The sequence below is a fragment of the Oncorhynchus clarkii genome, chromosome 17 (assembly GCF_045791955.1).
Source record: "Oncorhynchus clarkii lewisi isolate Uvic-CL-2024 chromosome 17, UVic_Ocla_1.0, whole genome shotgun sequence".
Classification (NCBI taxonomy): domain Eukaryota; kingdom Metazoa; phylum Chordata; class Actinopteri; order Salmoniformes; family Salmonidae; genus Oncorhynchus; species Oncorhynchus clarkii.
This window is the reverse complement of record NC_092163.1, coordinates 70101086-70119782: the sequence shown is the minus strand read 5'-3', so window position 1 is coordinate 70119782 and position 18697 is coordinate 70101086. Positions and strand designations below refer to the sequence as shown.

The window sequence follows — 18697 nt, the reverse complement described above, 5'->3', positions numbered from 1 at the left end:
CTTCCTCTGCTAGTGTTAACAGGAGAAGAACAGCATGAAGGTGTCAAATAAAGTATTCAGTATTCTCTGATTCTCAACATAAACATGAGAACTCTCATACGATGGGTCGTGTTCTTACGCACATCGCATCCCGGAGTGCCAGGCACAGCACTTAGCCATGGTATATTGGCCATATACTCCAAACACCCGAGGTACCTTATTGATATTATAATCTGGTTACCAACGTAATTAGAGCAGTAAAAATACATGTTTTGTCATACCCGTGGTATACGGTCTAATATAGTCGCAGAGAAGAGGGATCACCAGCTCAGCTCATCAAACTGTCTAATTTCTGGGGGGAGGGGATGAAAGGTATTGCACAATCGGCGCTTGATTCGGCACATTTTCTACCCAGCCGAAAGGATTAACATTTTAATCAATAAATCCTTTAGCTATTGTATTTTTTTGTGTATTTCTTAGGAGCTGACAGATTTATGGGGGGGTGGGGGGGGGGGGGGGGGTGTTCTGAGGTGCAAACAGTTTCATTGTGCTTAATATCTGCTCATAATTAGTTATCCGCAATTACATATTAAAATATTAGCAGTGGATGTTTCCACTATATTATGATATGATTGCTTTGTAACTCTCCGACTTAATCATATCCTGTATTTGTGTAATGTGGAGTGCCTCCTCCACCAATCCCAAATTTCACAAGTGATGCTAATGGGGAAAGGTAGCCTGGACAGCTGCTAGTGGGCGCTATTTACCTGTCTTTAGACGGATCTCACCCGGGAGCTACTGTACTGTATCTACTAATTGTACAGAGTGATGATGTGGTTTATTGAAGATCAGAGTATCAAACAGAAAAAAATATATATAATTTTGCACACATCTTACTTTCAATGACTATGGATTTAGGGAGGGGTGATTCTGCTGTCTCCTTTCCCTGTGATGTGGCAGAATAGGTTACTGGTAACTGAGTGGGTGGCCAAGCACTGCTGTAGAAGCCATGCATCAGGTCATTGACATGTTTCAGGAACTGTAAAGACAGAAGAATCCCGATTAACCATTACCTAAGGTCTTCACTAAGTTAGACTTAGCCTAGCAAGTACATTGACTATGTTGACCCTCAGCAATCTGGCAGTCAGGCAGATAGACGGAGAGAGATAGAGAAAGCGATAGATAGCAAAACATAGGCTATTTAAATGTCTTAGTCAGCATGCTGGATAACTTTGTTCACTTCTCCATCCTTCCATCCAAGCTAGAAGATTCCTGCAAAAAAAGAGAATCCAAAATTTAAAAAGGCAGTTGAGAGGTGTATTGTTAGATTGAGTATTGAGGTGGAGCAGGGATATGAAAAATGTATTGTGTATATATATATATATATATATATTATTTATTTATTTAGCTAGGCGAGTCAGTTAAGAACAAATTCTTATTTACAATGATGGCCTACCAAAAGGCAAAAGGACTTTTGCGGGGACGGGGGATAGGATTAAAAATAAATTAAATAAAAATATAGGACAAAACACACATCATGACAAGAGAGACACCACAACACTACATAAAGAGAGACCTAAGACAACAACATAGCATGGCAGCAACACATGACAACACAGCATGGTAGCAACACCACATGACAACAACATGGTAGCAACACAACATGGCAACAGCACAAAATGGTAGCAGCACAAACATGGTACAAACATTATTGGGCACAGACAACAGCACAAAGGCAATAAGGTAGAGACAGCAATACATCATGCGAAGCAGCCACAACTGTCAGTAAGTGTCCATGATTGAGTCTTTGAATGAAGAGATGGAGATAAAACTGTCCAGTTTGAGTGTTTTTTTTGCAGCGTGTTCCAGTCGCTAGCTTCAGCGAACTGAAAAGAGGAGCGACCTAGGAATGTGTGTGCTAGGGGACATTTAATAGAATGTGACTGGCAGAACGGGTGTTGTATGTGGAGGATTAGGGCTGCAGTAGATATCTCAGATAGTGGGGAGTGAGGCCTAAGAGGGTTTTTATAAATAAGCATTAACCAGTGAGTCTTGCGATTAGTTTACAGAAATGACCAGTTTACAGAAGAGTATAGAGTGCAGTGATGTGTCAGGAGCGTTGGTGGCAAATCTGATGGCCGAATGGTAAATAACATCTAGCCGCTCAAGAGCACCCTTACCTACCAATCTGTAAAAGATATGTGTATTCATGCATCTCTCTCTCTCTCTCTCTCTCTCTCTCTCTCTCTCTCTCTCTCTCTCTCTCTCTCTCTCTCTCTCTCTCTCTCTCCCTCACACACACAGCTAGCATGAAACAATGTTGACATGATGACAATCTTGTGATCATAATCATTATCTCTCCCCCCTCCCTCCCTCTCTCTCTCTCACACACAGAACACACACACATAACTAGCATGAAAACGTTGCCATGACAATGTTTTCTAAAGTTATTGTGATCACAATCTCTCTCACAAACACACATGCACGCACACACGCACGCACGCACGCACGCACACACACACACACGCACACACACACACACACACACACACATTTACTATCAGACATGCTATAAACAGATATCAAAATGTTAGCTAGCTAGATACAACCAATGCCTACAGGTAAAAATGTAAATTTACCATGTCCATGGAGGATTAGCCAGAGAGCTACGTTAATGTTAGCTAGCTAAAATTAGCCAGTTAAGTTCCATTTAGCAGTCAAATCTTTTTTAAGTTATTTGTATACATTTTGAGAAACGGTAGTTTTCCTGCTGTGTTGTTGTGTCGCATGCTGGGCTCTCTGTCCCAACTACATTCTGAAAACAAATTTAGTTACTCATCAAAACAGCATTCAGTGGAACAGAAGAAAATGTGCAACACAATAAAATGTGCAATGAGCTAACAGCGATAAAATATTAACATTGACTGCCAACACACACAGCAAGCTTTCACTTTGTAACGAGTGCACTGCGTGGTGTCATGGGAAACAGGAGTGAAGTTATTTTTACGATGCATTGTTAAAACACTAGTAAGCCTAAATTCCATGGCTATCGGGAAACCGGTCCCAGGACAGGACTTGTACTTTGGATTCATAGGTAAATGTTTGACTGTGTGCACCATGGAGGGAGTATATGTTTTATTTAGTATGAATAAAGACAAGCAATAAGTGAGGACATTTTGAATATGAGGAAGTAAAACCAATCCAAGACAAGAGTACGTTTAAGACAACACTGACCCATGCCTGTTGTAGGCCTATTGGTCTGCAACCTGGTCTCAGAGGATTTTGTATTATTCTGTATGTAAATCCGGGACACTCACATCGTATTGTATGTATTAATTGGTATTATATGTTATGAATTTGCAAAACGTACAATATCTTACGAATTTGCAAAAAGTATGATATGTTACATATTCTAGCTAGCTATCTGGCTAATGTTAGCTAGGCTAGGGGTTAGGATTACATTTAGGAGTTAGGTTAAAGGATTAGGGGACAGGTTAGCTAACATGCTAAGTAATTACAAAGTAGCGTGGTATGTGTCCCACCGGGCCAAAAGCCAGGGAACATGCAGAGCACCAGATTCAAATAAAATTACTAAACATATATAAAAATAATTACTATAAAAATCAAACTTTCATTAAATCACACATGCAAGAGAGCAAATTAAAGCTAAACTTGCTGTGAATCCAGCCAACATGTCAGATTTCAAAAAGGCTTTTCGGCGAAAGCAAACGATGCTATTATCTGAGGATATTACCTTCGTAAATAAAGAGAGAAAACGTATTTCAAACCTGCAGGCGCGACACAAAAAGCAGAAATAAAAATATAATTCATGCCTTACCTTTGATGAGCTTCTTTTGTTGGCACTCCAATGTCTCATGAACATCACAAATGGTCCTTTTGTTCGATTAATTCAGTCGATATATATCCAAAATGTCCATTTATTTGGCACTTTTGATGCAGAAAAACACCGGTTCCAACTTGCGCAAAGTGACTACAAAATATCTCAAAAGTTACCTGTAAACTTTGCCAAAACATTTCAAACTACTTTTGTAATACAACTTTAGTTTTTTTTTTTACGATAAACGATAAAATTGAAGAAGGGATTATCTGTGTTCAATACAGGAAGAAAACAAACTGTAGCATGCTTTCTGGTTACGCACCTCTATCTAACAGTACACTTCAAGTGACACTCGTTCAAGATGGCCGTACTTCTTCATTACACAAAGGAATAACCTCAACCAATTTCTAAAGACTGTTGACATCCAGTGGAAGCGATAGGAACTGCAAGAAGGTCCCTTAGAAATCTGCATTCCCATTGAAAAGAGAGTGACCTAAAAAAAAAACAATCTGAATGGTTTGTCCTCGGGGTTTCACCTGCTAAATAAGTTATGTTATACTCACAGACATGATTCAAACAGTTTTAGAAACTTCAGAGTGTTTTATATCCAAATCTACTAATAATATGCATATCTTATCTTCTGGGGATGAGGAGCACAGTTGAATTTGAGCATGCATTTCATCCGGAGGTGAAAATACTGCCATCTGTCACCAAGAAGTTAAGAAATATATATTGCGTTGTGGAACTGCATAAGTGTTGCTTTCCACTTTAAGGAAGACCGAGTTTTGAAATCAGTGGAGAAAACACCTGATGGACATCTGATGGAGAAAACACCTGTCTCCGGATTACATCTTCAAACTAACGGCAACCATGGCATTCGTGACAGGGAGAAGCGTCCATCCATGATGTATACAAATAAGATAGTCTAGGTAGCAAAACTGTTCTGATATTACACATTTCTAATTTTGACAAAGTCGTTTTAATTGAAAGTTAAAGTGTACTGTTAGCTAGCTAATGTTAACTGGCTGGCTCCTTAACTAATGTTACTTGTATGATCTTATTATTCGTATCTCAGAGCCATTTGCTTTGCTGGTTATAGCCTCATGTTAGCTAGCTAACATTGACCTTGGTTGGTTAGTTACCTGCAGATTCATGCAGGGTAGTCGCGTCATGAGTTGGGATTATGGTTCATTGCTTAGCTAGCTAGCTAGCTACATGTCTTAACAAAAGTCTCCACTATGCAAGTAAACATTTCAATAGAATGTCAGTGCGACAACTGTTGATAGATGTAGCTGGTAAATTCGCTCTGGCTAGCTGCTCCAATTTTAGAGCACTCTTGTCTGTGTGCCAGAGAGCAAAATAACTGATGAATTTATGAACACTCAACATCCGTTGAATATGTCCGGTGTCAGTAAACGTTGGCAAAAAAGCGTAAATTGCTGCCAGCAGCACAGTTGCCGTCACGAAAGCACTGGATAACATAAAAACAGCCTAACCAGCTCTGCTAGGGAGAGTTAAATGGTCAGTGTTCTCTCGTTTGTGTCTAGAAGTAGCTAGCAAGCTAGCAAATGTTAGTCAGTTAGCTTGGATGCTTGACTGCTGTTGTTAGGACAGAACGCTCGGGTCAACCCTTAAAGAGATGGGTGGGAATAAAGCTTAAGAGGGTGTGAATGATGCTGAATGGGTGTAGAAAAAGAAGAGCTCTCCAGTAGGTACCCAAACATTCAAAGGCCATTTTCTCAAAAGTGAGGTTACAAGTTAATCAACTTTCAGAGCAGAATTACTTTCCCATTGTTCTTCAAATGCAGTGTATGATATACCATTTTGTAGTTCTGTGTCTGCTTTTATCCAATGTAAAGACACCATTTCATATTTTGCTACATAAGACTGAATCAAGGCGGCCGGTCACATATATTACTATTGTGAGTGTCCCAGAATTACTTTTACTATGTTACGTCTAGTCTATGAGGCTGTCTACCAGGCTGCTCTCCCTGGTCTGGTCCCCCAAAAATAACATAGTTTTAATACCCTACACCTTTTTCAGAGGCTAAAGGTCCTCACTTACCATTAAGTAAATTGATATTGCTGCTCTTTTAATTTCTTGTTGATTGGTAGTCAGTATACTATTTGTGTTTTATGTGTAAAGGATAATATATTTTTCCCTTGAGATTGCGCATTCTTTCCTGGTATGGGATGCGTCTGAGATGTATCTGATAGCAATGCATATTTGGCAACTGTTTGCAGGGAGGCGTATCCCACAGCGGAATTCCATTTGCCAAGAATGCTTGGGTCTCCTCTCTTGTACCCCTTACAACCCCGAGTGAGTGTGTGATCGCTTGCTTTCATGCGTGAGTGTGAAAATTGCTTTCCTTCAAGTGACTTCAGATGAGAATCTCAAGCGAGAAAAAAAGCAATATTTGATATGGCATAGGACAGAAAAAAAAATAGATTGTGAAATCATAACCAGTGCGTACTTCCTTGCGGTAGGCGGGGCATGAGGAGTATATGCGGAATTGTGCTCCAGGTGTGCGTCTTGTCCCAGGATACATACAGAAAGTTCACATGGAGTTTCTGAAATTGCTCCATACATCAACACGTGCACAGAACAGAACTGGACCGCATGTAGCCTAGTGCCACAGACAACATCAAAGACAGCCAGTGTTGTGTCTGAGAATCAAGACTTTAGTTATCTGGAGACACGGCATTATACGCACTCAGGTATGTACCTGGCAATCTGGCTGGCATATTACTTTACACTAAGTCAGTGCATTCATCATTTCTTTATTATCAATAAGTGTGCATGTCGGTTGTATTCTAGTACTCTACCAAAACATCCCGAGGATTTTTCATCCAATTGTTTGTCTTGTGTTTTTCTTCATCTTCCAGTTATCTAAAAAAGTATGACGTATTAGCCTATCCGCTTCTCTTATTCTACACAGAAATGGATAGCCTACAAACTATCATAAACACAATTCTGTCAATCACATATCTATAACATAACCTTTATTTAGGGAGGCAAGTCAGTTAAGAACAAATTCATGTTTCATAATGACGGCCAAACCTTCCTCTAACCCGGCCAATTGTGCGCTGGTCTATGGCACTCTCGACCGGTTTTTATACAGCCAGGGATTGAACCAGGGTTTGTAGTGACATCTCTAGCACTGAGATGCAGTGCTTTAGACCGCTGCGCCACTCAGGAGCCTGTAGGTTATAATCAAAGATTATAGACCACACATAATTGTTGTGATTGGAGGCTGAATTGTGTTTTATTCTGTAGTGTAGGCCTATTTTATATTCAGACAGCATTTTGGTGGAGGTGCTCTATTACAGGAAGTTACTGAAACGTCACCATTTTCATCTAATCTTTCATTCTGACATCTAACTCATGTGACCATGGTTCTACAAACACTTGAAATCGGGTTACACCAAGTGATTTAGCTATTGTTTTTTGTTCATTTGATGGAAGAGAGACTCTGAAACGCAAACAGTGCATTTCCACAGTTACGTCAACAGGGAGCATGTTTTGTCTTGTACAATGTAGATTCTTGACCTGCTTTGGTGTTTCCCATAGAGTGAAACTCTAATGACTCAGTCTGGTGACTGCTACTCAAACACTTACGTTATGCATACCAATCCTTTTGGATAAATATGAAATCATGTTTATAGTTTTAGCACAAAATGCCACTCCCTCAACCACAGATTGTATCAGCAAACCTTCCCATCCCCCAATAATACCCATACTATCTTCTCTCTTTAAAAACATGAGCAGAGTAAACAAAACTGACTCACTCTGGTCATATAAATCAGACTAGCAGAGTAAACAAAACAGACTCACTCTGGTCATATAAATCAGACTAGCAGAGTAAACAAAACTGACTCACTGGTCATATAAATCAGACTAGCAGAGTAAACAAAACTGACTCACTCTGGTCATATAAATCAGACTAGCAGAGTAAACAAAACTGACTCACTGGTCATATAAATCAGACTAGCAGAGTAAACAAAACTGACTCACTCTGGTCATATAAATCAGGCTAGCAGAGTAATCATGGCACTTAGGAGATATTTTTTCTCATCCCCCTTTTTACAAGATTAGTACATCAAACCACTAGTTCTCTGTTGTAAATGGGTTAGAGAGTTATTATAAATTCCTTCTAGTTCATCCACATTCTCCTCTCTCTCTCGCTCTCTCTCTCTCTCTCTCTCTCTCTCTCTCTCTCTCTCTCTCTCTCTTTCTTTTACACATAGCTCCTGCTGATCACCAGAATGTTCAGGAGGAGATGTTCTCGTGGTTGTAGGTAACAGGCAGTAGCAGTGGAGATGGTCCCCTGGGCCAACTTCCTGGTGACATCCATATGGATACAGACGCTCAAAGCCTCAGGACTGGACACCTGTCCCAGGACTCCTCGCAAGGAGGTGGATTTCACCTTTAACTACTCAATACCCCACTTCCAGACAGCCAAACCCATCCAGAACATAGTGGTCAACCTGTACATGCCTGAGGTTTATGTGGCTTCTCAGAATGTGATTGAGGCAGTGAGTGGAGAGCTCAGTAAGTTATGGGAGCTGAGGACAGGCCCAGTGGGCAGCCCAGAGTGTCAGACCTGTGGCCTGTGTGACATCGAGGCCGATCTTGAGGACTCAGTAGACACGGACAATGAGGTCCTGCTCTTGGACCCATCACCTTATCTTAACTCTCTGTACTCCTGTGGGAGCTCTCAGCATGGGATCTGTCATTTACACGAACTTAGCTCTAATGATACCCCACCTAAATCTGAATGTCTCTTCAGGAAGGATGCTAACTCTCCGTCCCTTTGCCCTGACTGCCTGGCCAGCCCCCTGGGCACTGAGGTCATCATCGTGGAGCAAGGCCACACAGCCTACTTCTTTGTAGCGGCTACACTCAATGAGCGTGTGGCACAGAGGTACGGCAGACCGTCCTTATCGGTGCGCCGGCCACTGTCGACCCTGGATGGCTTTGAGATGGTCATGCAGGGTCTGACTGTGCTCCCTAAACTACAGAACTCCTACCAGATCGACTACATCTACAGCTTCTCCACACAGGACTATGTCTACTTCCTGTCTGTCCAGAGGGAGAACATCCTGGACTCATATCAGACTCGGTTGGGCCGTCTCCCGGTGAAGGACACGGAAGCGTGGCTGTACCGTGAGGTGGTGCTGGAGTGTCGCTTTGAGCCTAAACGCAGGCGGAGGAGGAGGGGGGGGGACAATATTTTCCAGGACGTGGTGTATAACGGGCTGCAGGCGGCCCACTTCAGCCGGGCAGGGAAGGAGCTGGCAGAGGAGCTGGGGGTGGGGGAGAAGGATGACATCCTCTATGGAGTGTTTGCAGTGACAGATGGCTCTGGGAGGCCCTACAGTAACTCAGCCATGTGTGCCTTCCCCATGCCCAACGTGAACAGGGCCATCGACCGGGGAGCAGAGGACTGCTGCAGGTCCAGCACAGAGCAGCTCTCCAGGGGGCTCTGCCACTTCCAGCTCTGCGAGAGCTGCCCTCATGAGGTCAGTGACAGGCCTACTCAACTCCACTCAGCTCTGTTCCGCTCTGTTCTGCTCCGCTCTGTTCTGCTCTGCTCCACTCTGTTCTGCTCTCCTCCACTCTGTTCCGCTCCGTTCTGCTCTGCTCCGCTCCACTCTGTTCTGCTCTCCTCCACTCTGTTCCGCTCCGTTCTGTTCTGCTCTGCTCCACTCTGTTCTCCTCCGCTCTACTCAGCTCAACTCTACTCAGCTCAACTCTGCTCCGCTCTGTTCTGCTGTTCTGCTCTGCTCCACTCTGTTCTCCTCCGCTCTACTCAGCTCAACTCTACTCAGCTCAACTCTGCTCCGCTCTGTTCTGCTGTTCTGCTCTGCTCTGCCAGGGCTTCGGTTGGGTTGTCGGTGAAGCCTGATGGTAGATAGGAAGATATACTCTAAAAATATGTCATTAGAGTAACATAAAGGTTGGTTATTTCAATTGCATTGTCCATTACAAGTACCAGTGCTGTGAGCGGAGGAAGTCGGGTGTGTGAGAACAGGGAGGGAGGGGTGAATGAGTCAGATCCCACCAGTGTATTGCCACACTGGTGTTCTGCTCTGTTGAGTTACAATCATGACTATTACCATACCATGCTGAAAGGGTGGGAACTGTTGATACAGCCTGAGTACTATACATGAATGCCCTGCTACAGTACCGTTGTTCCTGAAATCTTAACTATGGAAGCTTAGGGTAGACTTTACATATTGTATGACACACCTTGTATTTCATCATTACAAATGTTCAAAATTATTGAATTAAGCTGTTTAAAAAATATATTATGACTGTGACCAGGTTATGGCACAGGAAGGATAGGAAATGGAAATGACACGGGAGGATAGGAAATGTAGTGTATGTATAGTTGGAAGAATAGATCTCAACAAACTGCATTAATTTTAAACAATGGTGTTTGCTGTGTGATATCTGCTATCAAGGTGTGGCCTTATCACTGTGACTTTCAAACATTCACCTTTTTTGAGCTCATAGAACCATACGGACACCTGCAGGGGCGGTGTGCCAACTCTGAGGTTATAAATGGAGTTGATAAAAGTGACACAATGTGAATGGGAGGGAGTGTATCCCTGTGCCTGGCTCCTACGTGTTCTATATACACTGCTCAAAAAAATAAAGGGAACACTAAAATAACACATCCTAGATCTGAATGAATGAAATATTCTTATTAAATACTTTTTTCTTTACATAGTTGAATGTGCTGACAACAAAATCACACAAATTATCAATGGAAATCAAATTTATCAACCCATGGAGGTCTGGATTTGGAGTCACACTCAAAATTAAAGTGGAAAACCACACTACAGGCTGATCCAACTTTGATGTAATGTCCTTAAAACAAGTCAAAATGAGGCTCAGTAGTGTGTGTGGCCTCCACGTGCCTGTATGACCTCCCTACAACGCCTGCGCATGCTCCTGATGAGGTGGCGGATGGTCTCCTGAGGGATCTCCTCCCAGACCTGGACTAAAGCATCCGCCAACTCCTGGACAGTCTGTGGTGCAACGTGGCGTTGGTGGATGAAGCGAGACATGATGTCTCAGATGTGCTCAATTGGATTCAGGTCTGGGGAACGGGCGGGCCAGTCCATAGCATCAATGCCTTCCTCTTGCAGGAACTGCTGACACACTCCAGCCACATGAGGTCTAGCATTGTCTTGCATTAGGAGGAACCCAGGGCCAACCGCACCAGCATATGGTCTCACACAGGGTCTGAGGATCTCATCTCGGTACCTAATGGCAGTCAGGCTACCTCTGGCGAGCACATAGAGGGCTGTGCGGCCCCCCCAAAGAAATGCCACTCCACACCATGACTGACCCACCGCCAAACCGGTCATGCTGGAGGATGTTGCAGGCAGCAGAACGTTCTCCACGGTGTCTCCAGACTCTGTCACGTATGTCACGTGCTCAGTGTAAACCTGCTTTCATCTGTGAAGAGCACAGGGCGCCAGTGGCGAATTTGCCAATCTTGGTGTTCTCTGGCAAATGCCAAACGTCCTGCACGGTGTTGGGCTGTAAGCACAACCCCCACCTGTGGACGTCATACCACCCTCATGGAGTCTGTTTTTGACCGTTTGAGCAGACACATGCACATTTGTGGCCTGCTAGAGGTCATTTTGCAGGGCTCTGGCAGTGCTCCTCCTACCCCTCCTTGCACAAAGGCGGAGGTAGCGGTCCTGCTGCTGGGTTGTTGCCCTCCTATGGCCTCCTCCACGTCTCCTGAGTTACTGGCCTGTCTCCTGGTAGCGCCTCCATGCTCTGGACACTACGCTGATGTGCCATCCTGGATGAGCTGCACTACCCGAGCCACTTGTGTGGGTTGTAGACTCCGTCTCATGCTACCACTAGAGTGAAAGCACCGCCAGCATTCAAAAGTGACCAAAACATCAGCCAGGAAGCATAGGAACTGAGAAGTGGTCTGTGGTCAACACCTGCAGAACCACTCCTTTATTGGGGGTGTCTTGCTAATTGCCTATAATTTCCACCTGTTGTCTATTCCATTTGCACAACAGCATGTGAAATTTATTGTCAATCAGTGTTGCTTCCTAAGTGGACAGTTTGATTTCACAGGAGTGTAATTGACTTGGAGTAACATTGTGTTGTTTAAGTGTTCCCTTTATTTTTTTGAGCAGTGTGTATATATATATATATGTATGTATGTATGTATGTATGTATGTATGTATGAGAGAGAGGTGGGATTACTGTTTATAAGAAGGGTTACTCAACTTAATTCCATCTCAGAAGTGTTTAAGCAGATGATGTCATGAGTTATTACTGTCATTGTTGTTTACAACTCAATACAAAAATACACTGTTAGAGAAGTGTACTGCCAGCCATATTGTCAGTGTTAAACATCTCAACTGATTATAGTTAAGTTGTAGGAACATGGAAGATCAGATAAAGATGTGTGTAGAAGACACTTAAAGGGACGGTAAAGAGGCATGTGAGGGCAGGTTAGATAATTGTGCTGTGTTGGAGTAGCTTTATTTATGTTCTGCTGGGTGGTGGTGGTGGGGTGTGTGGTGGTGGTGGGTGTGTGTGGTGGTGGGGAGTGTGTGTGTGGTGGTGGGGAGTGTGTGTGGTGGTGGGGAGTGTGTGTGTGGTGGTGGGGAGTGTGTGTGTGGTGGTGGGGAGTGTATGTGTGGTGGTGGGGAGTGTATGTGTGGTGGTGGGGTGTGTGTGTGTGGTGGTGGGGAGTGTGTGTGTGGTGGTGGGGGGAGTGTGTGTGTGTGTGGTGGTGGGGAGTGTGTGTGTGTGTGGTGGTGGGGAGTGTGTGTGTGTGTGGTGGTGGGGAGTGTGTGTGTGTGTGGTGGTGGGGAGTGTGTGTGTGTGTGGTGGTGGGGAGTGTGTGTGTGTGTGGTGGTGGGGAGTGTGTGTGTGGTGGTGGTGGGGAGTGTGTGTGTGGTGGTGGGGAGTGTGTGTGTGGTGGTGGGGAGTGTGTGTGTGTGTGGTGGTGGGGAGTGTGTGTGTGTGTGTGGTGGTGGGGAGTGTGTGTGTGTGTGTGGTGGTGGGGAGTGTGTGTGTGTGTGTGGTGGTGGGGAGTGTGTGTGTGTGTGGTGGTGGGGAGTGTGTGTGTGTGTGGTGGTGGGGAGTGTGTGTGTGTGTGGTGGTGGGGAGTGTGTGTGTGTGTGGTGGTGGGGAGTGTGTGTGTGTGTGGTGGTGGGGAGTGTGTGTGTGTGTGGTGGTGGGGAGTGTGTGTGTGGTGGTGGGGAGTGTGTGTGTGGTGGTGGGGAGTGTATGTGTGGTGGTGGGGAGTGTATGTGTGGTGGTGGGGAGTGTGTGTGTGTGTGGTGGTGGGGAGTGTGTGTGTGTGGTGGTGGGGAGTGTGTGTGTGTGGTGGTGGGGAGTGTATGTGTGGTGGTGGGGAGTGTATGTGTGGTGGTGGGGAGTGTGTGTGGTGGTGGTGGGGAGTGTGTGTGGTGGTGGTGGGGAGTGTGTGTGGTGGTGGTGGGGAGTGTGTGTGGTGGTGGTGGGGAGTGTGTGTGGTGGTGGTGGGGAGTGTGTGTGGTGGTGGTGGGGAGTGTGTGTGTGGTGGTGGGGAGTGGTGTGTGGTGGTGGTGGGGAGAGTGTGTGTGTGGTGGTGGTGGGGAGAGTGTGTGGTGGTGGTGGGGAGTGTGTGTGGTGGTGGTGGGGAGTGTGTGTGGTGGTGGTGGGGAGTGTGTGTGGTGGTGGGGGGTGCGTGTGGTGGTGGGGAGTGCGTGTGGGGGGGGGGGTGTGTGGTGGTGGGGGGGGGGGTGTGGTGGTGGGGTGTGTGTGGTGGTGGGGTGCGGGTGTGTGTATGTGGTGGGGTGCGGGTGTGTGTGTGGTGGTGTGTGTGTGTGTGTGTGTGGTGGTGGGGTGTGTGGTGGGGTGTGTGTGTGTGGTGGTGCGGTGTTTGTGGTGGTTTGTGTGTGTGGTGGTGGGGTGTGTGTGTGGTGGTGTGTGTGTGTGTGTGTGTGGTGGTGGGGTGTGTGGTGGGGTGTGTGTGTGTATGTGTGTGGTGGTGCGGTGTTTGTGGTGGTTTGTGTGTGGTGGTGCGGTGGTGTTTGTGTGTGTGGTTGTGTGTGTGTGTGTGGTGGTGGTGGTGGGGTGCGGGTGTGTGTATGTGGTGGTGGGGTGCGGGTGTGGTGGTGGTGGTGGGGTGCGGGTGTGTGTGTATGGTGGTGGGGGTGTGTGTGTTTAGTGGTGTGTGTGTATGTGTGTGTGTGTGGTGGGGTGTGTGGTGGTGGGGTATGTGTGTGGTGGGGTTTGTGGTGGTGGTGCGGTGGTGTGTGTGGTGGGGTGCGTGTGTGTGTGTGTGGTGGTGCGGTGTTTGTGGTGGGGTGGTGTGTGTGGTGGGGTGCGTGTGTGCGTGTGTGGTGGTGCGGTGTTTGTGGTGGGGTGGTGTGTGTGTGTGTGTGTGTGTGTGTGTGTGTGTGTGTGCGTGGTGGTGTGCGTGGTGGTGTGCGTGGTGGTGTGCGTGGTGGTGTGTGTGGTGGTGGGGCACAAAATAATCAGAAACACAACCATAAAAAAAGCAAATGCATCCAACCAATTTGTAGTAGAGGTTGACCGATTATGATTTTTCAACGCCGATACCGATTATTGGAGGACAAAAAAAAGCTGATACCGATTAATCGGCCGATTTTTAAAATGTATTTGTAATAATGACAATTATAACAATACTGAATGAACACTTATTTTAACTTAATATAATACATCAATAAAATCAATTTAGCCTCAAATAAATAATGAAACATGTTCAATTTGGTTTAAATAATGCAAAAACAAAGTGTTGGAGAAGAAAGTAAAAGTGCAATATGTGCCATGTAAGAAAACATGAGCACATATGAAAACTGGTGGTTCCTTTTAACATGAGTCTTCATATTCCCAGGTAAGAAGTTTTTGGTTGTAGTTATTATAGGAATTATAGGACTATTTCTCCCTATACAATTTGTATTTCATATACCTTTGACTATTGGATGTTCTTATAGGCACTTGAGTATTGCCAATGTAACAGTATAGCTTCCGTCCCTCTCCTCGCTCCTACCTGGGCTCGAAGCAGGAACACAATGACAACAGCCACCCTCGAAGCAGCGTTTCCCATGCAGAGCAAGGGGAACAACTACTCCAAGTCTCAGAGCGAGTGACGTTTGAAACGCTATTAGCGCGCACCCCGCTAACTAGCTAGCCATTTCACACCACATCGTTACACCAGCCTAATCTTGGGAGTTGATAGGCTTGAAGTCATAAACAGCAGAGCTGCTGGCAAAACGCACAAAAGTGCTGTTTGAATGAATGCTTATGAGTCTGCTGGTGCCTACGATCGCTCAGTCAGACTGCTCTAACAAATCATAGACTTAATTATAACATAATAACACACAGAAATGCGAGCCTTAGGTCATTAATATGGTCGAATCCGTAAACTATCATCACGAAAACAAGACGTTTATTCTTTCAGTGAAATACGGAATCATTCCGTATTTCATCTAACGGGTGGCATCCACCAGTCTAAATATTCCTGTTACATTGCACAACCTTCAATGTTATGTCATAATTACGTAAAATTATGGCAAATTAGTTCGCAATGAGCCAGGAGGCCCAAACTGTTACATATACCCTGACTCTGCGTGCAATGAACGCAAGAGAAGTGACACAATTTCACATTGTGTCACAATTGTGTCACAATTCTTAATATTGCCTGCTAAACTGGATTTCTTTTAGCTAAATATGCAGGTTTCAAAATATTTACTTCTGTGTAATGATTTTAAGGCATTGGTGTTTATGGTTCGGTACACATTGGAGCAACGACAGTCCTTTTTCGTGAATGCGCACTGCATTGATTATATGCAACGCAGGACACTCTAGATAAACTAGTAATATCATCAACCATGTGTAGTTATAACTAGTGATTATGATTAAGTTTATTGCTAGCTAGCAACTTACCTTGGCTTCTTACTGCGTTCGCATAACAGGCGGGCTCTTCGTGAGGCAGGTGGTTAGAGCGACTAGTTAACAGGAAGGTTGCAAGATTGAATCGCTGAGCTGTCAAGGTAAAAATCTGTCGTTCTGCCCCTGAACAAGGCAGTTAACCCACCGTTCCTAGGCCGTCATTGAAAATAAGAATGTGTTCTTAACTGACTTGCCTAGTTAAATAAAGATTAAATAAAGGTGTAAAAAAAAAGATTTAAGAAATTCGGCCATTCCGATTAATCGGTCAACCTCTAATTTGTAGAGAGTCACAAGCCTGATGTAATCATTGCATGCTATGAATATGGGACCTCATGCTTAACTTTGTACTACTTTAATACACATATACAGTATATTACAAAAGTGAGTACACCCCTAACATTTCTGTAAATATTTGAGTATATCTTTTCATGTGACAACACTGAAGAAATTACACTTTGCTACAATGTAAAGTAGTGAGTGTACAGCTTGTATAATAGTGTAAATTTGCTGTCCCCTCAAAATAACTCAACACAGCCATTAATGTCTAAACCGCTGGCAACGAAATCAAATCAAATAAAATGCTATTTGTCACATACACATGGTTAGCAGATGTTAATGCGAGTGTAGCGAAATGCTTGTGCTTCTAGTTCCGACAATGCAGTAATAACCAACAAGTAATCTAACTAACAATTCCAAAACTACTATCTTATACACAAGTGTAAAGGGATAAAGAATATGTACATAAAGATATGTGAATGAGTGATGGTACAGAACGGCATAGGCAAGATGCAGTAGATGGTATCGAGTACAGTATATACATATGAGATGAGTATGTAAACAAAGTGGCATAGTTTAAAGTGGCTATTGATACATGTATTACTTAAAGATGCAGTAGATGATATAGAGTACAGTATATACGTAGACATATGAGATGAATAATGTAAGGTATGTAAACATTATATTAAGTAGCATTGTTTAAAGTGGCTAGTGATATTTTACATAAATTACCATTACTAAAGTGGCTTTAGTTGAGTCAGTTTATTGGCAGCAGCCACTCAATGTTAGTGGTGGCTGTTTAACAGTCTGATGGCCTTGAGATAGAAGCTGTTTTTCAGTCTCTCGGTCCCAGCTTTGATGCACCTGTACTGACCTCGCCTTCTGGATGATAGCGGGGTGAACAGGCAGTGGCTCGGGTGGTTGTTGTCCTTGATGATCTTTATGGCCTTCCTGTGACATCGGGTGGTGTAGGTGTCCTGGAGGGCAGGTAGTTTGCCCCCGGTGATGCGTTGTGCGGACCTCACTACCCTCTGGAGAGCCTTACGGTTGTGGGCGGGGCAGTTGCCGTACCAGGCGGTGATACAGCCCGACAGGATGCTCTCGATTGTGCATCTGTAGAAGTTTGTGAGTGCTTTTGGTGACAAGCCGAATTTCTTCAGCCTCCTGAGGTTGAAGAGGCGCTGCTGCGCCTTCTTCACGATGCTGTCGGTGTGGGTGGACCAATTCAGTTTGTCTGTGATGTGTACGCCGAGGAACTTAAAACTTACTACCCTCTCCACTGCTGTTCCATCGATGTGGATAGGGGGGTGTTCCCTCTGATGTTTCCTGAAGTCCACAATCATCTCCTTAGTTTTGTTGACGTTGAGTGTGAGGTTATTTTCCTGACACCACACTCCGAGGGCCCTCACCTCTAGGCCGTCTCGTCGCTGTTGGTAATCAAGCTTACCACTGTTGTGTCATCCGCAAACTTGATGATTGAGTTGGAGGCGTGCGTGGCCATGCAGTCGTGGGTGAACAGGGAGTACAGGAGAGGGCTCAGAACGCACCCTTGTGGGGCCCCAGTGTTGAGGATCAGCGGGGTGGAGATGTTACCTACCCTCACCACCTGGGGGCGGCCCGTCACGAAGTCCAGTAACCAGTTGCACAGGGCGGGGTCGAGACCCAGGGTCTCGAGCTTGATGACGAGTTTGGAGGGTACTGTGGTGTTAAATGCTGAGCTGTAGTCGATGAACAGCATTCTCACATAGGTATTCCTCTTGTCCAGATGGGTTAGGGCAGTGTGCAGTGTGGTTGAGATTGCATCGTCTGTGGACCTATTTGGGCGGTAAGCAAATTGGAGTGGGTCTAGGGTGTCAGGTAGGGTGGAGGTGATATGGTCCTTGACTAGTGAGTACACCCCTAAGTGAAAATGTCCAAATTGGGCCCAAAGTGTCAATATTTTGTGTGGCCACCATCATTTTCCAGCACTGCCTTAACCCTCTTGGGCATGGAGTGCACCAGAGCTTCACAGGTTGCCACTGGAGTCCTCTTCCACTCCTCCATGACGACATCATGGAGCTGGTGGATGTTAAGAGACCTTGCACTCCTCCAGCTTCCGTTTGAGGATGTCCCACGGATGCTCAATAGGGTTTAGGTCTGGAGACATGCTTGGCCAGTCCATTACCTTTACCCTCAGCTTCTTTAGCAAGGCAGTGGTTGTCTTGGAGGTGTGTTTGGGGTCGTTATCATGTTGGAATACTGCTCTGCGGCCCAGTCTCCGAAGGGAGGGGATCATGCTCTGCTTCAGTATGTCACAGTACATGTTGGCATTCATGGTTCCCTCAATGAACTGTAGCTCCCCAGTGCCGGCAGCACTTATGCAAGACACTTGCAAGACACTTGTCTTTGTACTCCTCACCTGGTTGCCGCCACACACGCTTGACACCATCTGAACCAAATAAGTTTATCTTGGTCTCAGGACATGGTTCCAGTAATCCATGTCCTTAGTCTGCTTGTCTTCAGCAAATTGTTTGCGGGCTTTCTTGTGCATCATCTTTAGAAGAGTCTTCCTTCTGGGACGACAGCCATGCAGACCAATGATGCAGTGTACGGCGTATGGTCTGAGCACTGACAGGCTGACCCCCCCACCCCTTCAACCTCTGCAGCAATGC

At 45.1% G+C, this 18697-nt stretch overlaps 1 protein-coding gene across 1 annotated transcript in view; it reads left to right on the top strand.

Annotated features, from left to right (window-relative positions):
- Window positions 1–6347: 6347 nt before the first annotated feature.
- Window positions 6348–18697, top strand: part of LOC139369916 (macrophage-stimulating protein receptor-like) — a 31287-nt gene continuing 18937 nt past the window's right edge. Inside the window, exons 1-2 of the mRNA XM_071109198.1 lie at window positions 6348–6535; window positions 8066–9340. Of these exons, the coding sequence (XP_070965299.1) occupies window positions 8138–9340 (1203 nt within the window). The 5' untranslated portion in view covers window positions 6348–6535; window positions 8066–8137. The remainder of the gene's footprint in view (window positions 6536–8065; window positions 9341–18697) is intronic.